The sequence below is a fragment of the Perca flavescens genome, chromosome 18 (assembly GCF_004354835.1).
Source record: "Perca flavescens isolate YP-PL-M2 chromosome 18, PFLA_1.0, whole genome shotgun sequence".
In the NCBI taxonomy this organism is placed as follows: domain Eukaryota; kingdom Metazoa; phylum Chordata; class Actinopteri; order Perciformes; family Percidae; genus Perca; species Perca flavescens.
The window spans coordinates 13,503,118-13,506,095 of record NC_041348.1 but is presented as its reverse complement, the minus strand read 5'-3'; the positions used below and the strand labels follow the sequence as shown (position 1 = coordinate 13,506,095).

Sequence of the window (2,978 nt, the reverse complement as noted above, 5' to 3'; positions counted from 1 at the left end):
GTCGCTAAATGGTAACCAAGGTGACCGCTGGAAGCAGGCAAAAGTAAGCATTCATCCGACAGCATCCTTCCAGGTAAGACCAAAAAAATTCAATCAATCCAATACGCAGCAGCGTTGCTCTTGTTGCCCTCTATTTTCTTCTCTGACTGTGTTTGCATGTTAAAGTATTAGCGCCCTTGGGGGCGGCATACTGATGTAGCACTTCGCAAGCTGTGATATTAAGCAGAGAAGTGGACATTGTTTGCTATTGAGAAAGCTCCATCAGGACGCCTACTCTAGCATAAATAGAACCGCAATATTCTCTATAATTTTTACGACTGCATTTGTGGAAAATAATTATAGTTTCAGCTGCACTTCTGTGTCTTTTTTATTGTCTTTTATACTTGTAACTGCTCCAACACCACACGCATTCTTAATTAAAACATTTTGTGAGATTAAAAACTGAATCAAACACTTGCTACCTGCTGTTATTTTTCATAAAGTGTAATTTAGCTAAATTACACTGTGTACTTCCTTTAAAACCAGTGCTAATTTTCTTGATTTTTGTGGTCTACCAAGGCTGAACATATAATCTGACAAACATGTTTTTCTCCCTGTAGGTGGTACTAGAAGGTATCCGGGGACCAGGCATCGAGGGAGACATCGCCATTGATGATGTCACGCTGGAGGAAGGGGAGTGTCGAGACCCACCGCCCAGTGAGTAGCACCACGTTTTCGCCTCCTCCACCCCTTCTTATCTGAGCTCCAGTTTCTCACTCTGCCTTGTTGGACAAGGTTGAGATTTACGAGAGGGGATCTAATCTTAGACAGTTGCCAGCATTGAACCCACCAGTTCGTTGGGAGAACACGGTTGCCATAACAACAGTGTTGTAATCACATGAATGATAGCCACGCTGGCTGAGTGGAGCGCTGTAATTGTGCTGCAGGACCACACAGAAGGTAAAAACAGCACATGGCCTCCAGTTGACATGGTGATATTGGTAGGTAGACAAATGCTGCTCCTTTAATTTCATTTGCGTTTTTCAGAGTTGGAGGGACATTATTTCAAAAAGCTTCTCGAACAGAGGCATCCCTTTAACATGCCATAGATGAATCAGGGTAATCTGTTGGCATTTTTCACGTCATTGCTGGAAAATAGCCAGGCTTCTAAAAGAGAATCGGAGCCTGTGATCCTGGTCGTATTCTTTTTATTACCTCAAGATTATTATTCAAAGTTATATTTCATTTGGATCCATTGGGATTCAAAGTGACAGCATTACCTAATTTGGAGTTATATGAGTGGTCGCCCAGGCTGAGGAGAGAGTAATGCCGATAGTTATGCATTTCAATCTCACATGAAGAATCTCACATGACTTTATGTGATGTAAGAGGAAAAAATAGAGAACTATCTCATGAGGGCTGATTGAATGAGTAACCTCTGACTGATGAAGAAGGTTCAGAGTAGCTGTTTTAGGATGGGATCATGCAGGTCAGTTGTGCCAAACAGTTTGACATTTTGGGGGATAAAAGTATTTGCCACTCTCATATCTTTTCATCTAACTCGAGCCAAAAAAGTGAATACGCATTTTTTTCCAAAATGGCGAACTATGCCTTCCTCTCTTTTTGTTTCTGGGGGTGTGTTTGTGTTTCATTCTTTGGAGAATAATAAAAATCAACTGCTCACCATTAATTTCTGTTTCTTTTATTCTTCCCTTGCAGATCTCAGCTCTGAGGCTCCGCCCATATGCTCCCATATATGGCTGCTATGCATCACCTTGGTGATGACCCTCCTGGAAGGTCAGAGGTGACCCTTCTCTCCGTCATCTCAGAGGCGAATATTCAGACCCACCGTCTGTGAACTATACCCTCGGCATCCAATCACCAAAGATTCATGCATCCTGAAAGCAGCAGGGGTCCTCTGACAGACCACAGAGGGACCGGAATTAATGAAAGAGAGAAAAAATCATGATTAAAAAAAAGTTACACAAAAAGTAATAAAGAAGATGCGCAATTTTTTTTAAAGAGACCTCTTTTACAGAAAACGCTCCTCGGTGCAGGACTCTGGACATCTTTACGAGCACAAAGACAGGCGTGCAATGAGTAAGCCTGGACTTTGGCGAAAGAGTTCACAAGCGTCGAGGGGAGGACAGTTTGTAAAGCACAAGAACAATTTTATGAAGTTATGAAAATATCTTTAGAAGGCGGCGGGATATAGACACTGCTGACTTTTTGAATAGGAAATAACAATTTCCTGCTTACAAATACATGGAATCAGACCTTTCTCTGTGTATCTTTATCTTCATTTTTTCGCACCAGATGCCAATCACCGACACTTGTTTTTCACTCCAGTCTCACGTCACACCTTGACATTTCTTTATCTGCTCGGTGCTGTACTGTAGGAAAACAAGGACTCTGGCAACATTAGTTCTGTCTGCGTACTCCCCTGTAGCTGCCTATGTATCTCTTAACACTGTGCTCACGAGGCCAAGTGGCCAACCGACGGTATGGTGGCAGAACATTGAATGCAGAAGAATCAGCGGAGGTGTAGACAGCTGGACTGGAGGTTCGGGGAGAGAAGTCGAAGCTCAGGAGCTGGAATGAGAGGGAGAGGTGGAAAGAGAGCAGGGGGGGTGTTTAGGGGAGGAAGAGCGGAGGGAGAGGAGGAACAGGCAGAGAGTAGAGAACAGTCCGATTAGTGAGGCCTGACTCGAATATTCAGTCGGCCTTCCGCCTGTGGAACAGAAGCCACTTTACTTTCTGCCATGAAACAAAGTGCCTTCAGATTACAAACCGAAATCGTGAGCCTGGGTGTTAATCAACATCAAACACATCTCTGTTCATGTTTCCTCTGATGGGCTATTTTCTACATGTTTCTTTTGCCCCAAAAGTGCTGATGGGAGCGCATGCGTGTTCAGAGGGAGTATGGGGTTGTGCTCCACCCAGATAAACTCCTGATGGGACAGTTGCCTGTGTGTGTGTGTGTGTGTGTGTGTGTGTGT

The 2,978-nt window shown here is 43.8% G+C and overlaps 1 protein-coding gene across 1 annotated transcript in view; it reads left to right on the top strand.

Moving 5' to 3' along the window:
* The window catches only part of LOC114573011 (MAM domain-containing glycosylphosphatidylinositol anchor protein 2), a 186,936-nt gene extending 184,353 nt beyond the window's left edge, over window positions 1–2,583 (top strand). Inside the window, exons 16-18 of the mRNA XM_028604875.1 lie at window positions 1–73; window positions 600–696; window positions 1,699–2,583. The exon at window positions 1–73 is cut by the window's left edge and continues 58 nt beyond it. Of these exons, the coding sequence (XP_028460676.1) occupies window positions 1–73; window positions 600–696; window positions 1,699–1,787 (259 nt within the window). The 3' untranslated portion in view covers window positions 1,788–2,583. The remainder of the gene's footprint in view (window positions 74–599; window positions 697–1,698) is intronic.
* Window positions 2,584–2,978: the final 395 nt, after the last annotated feature.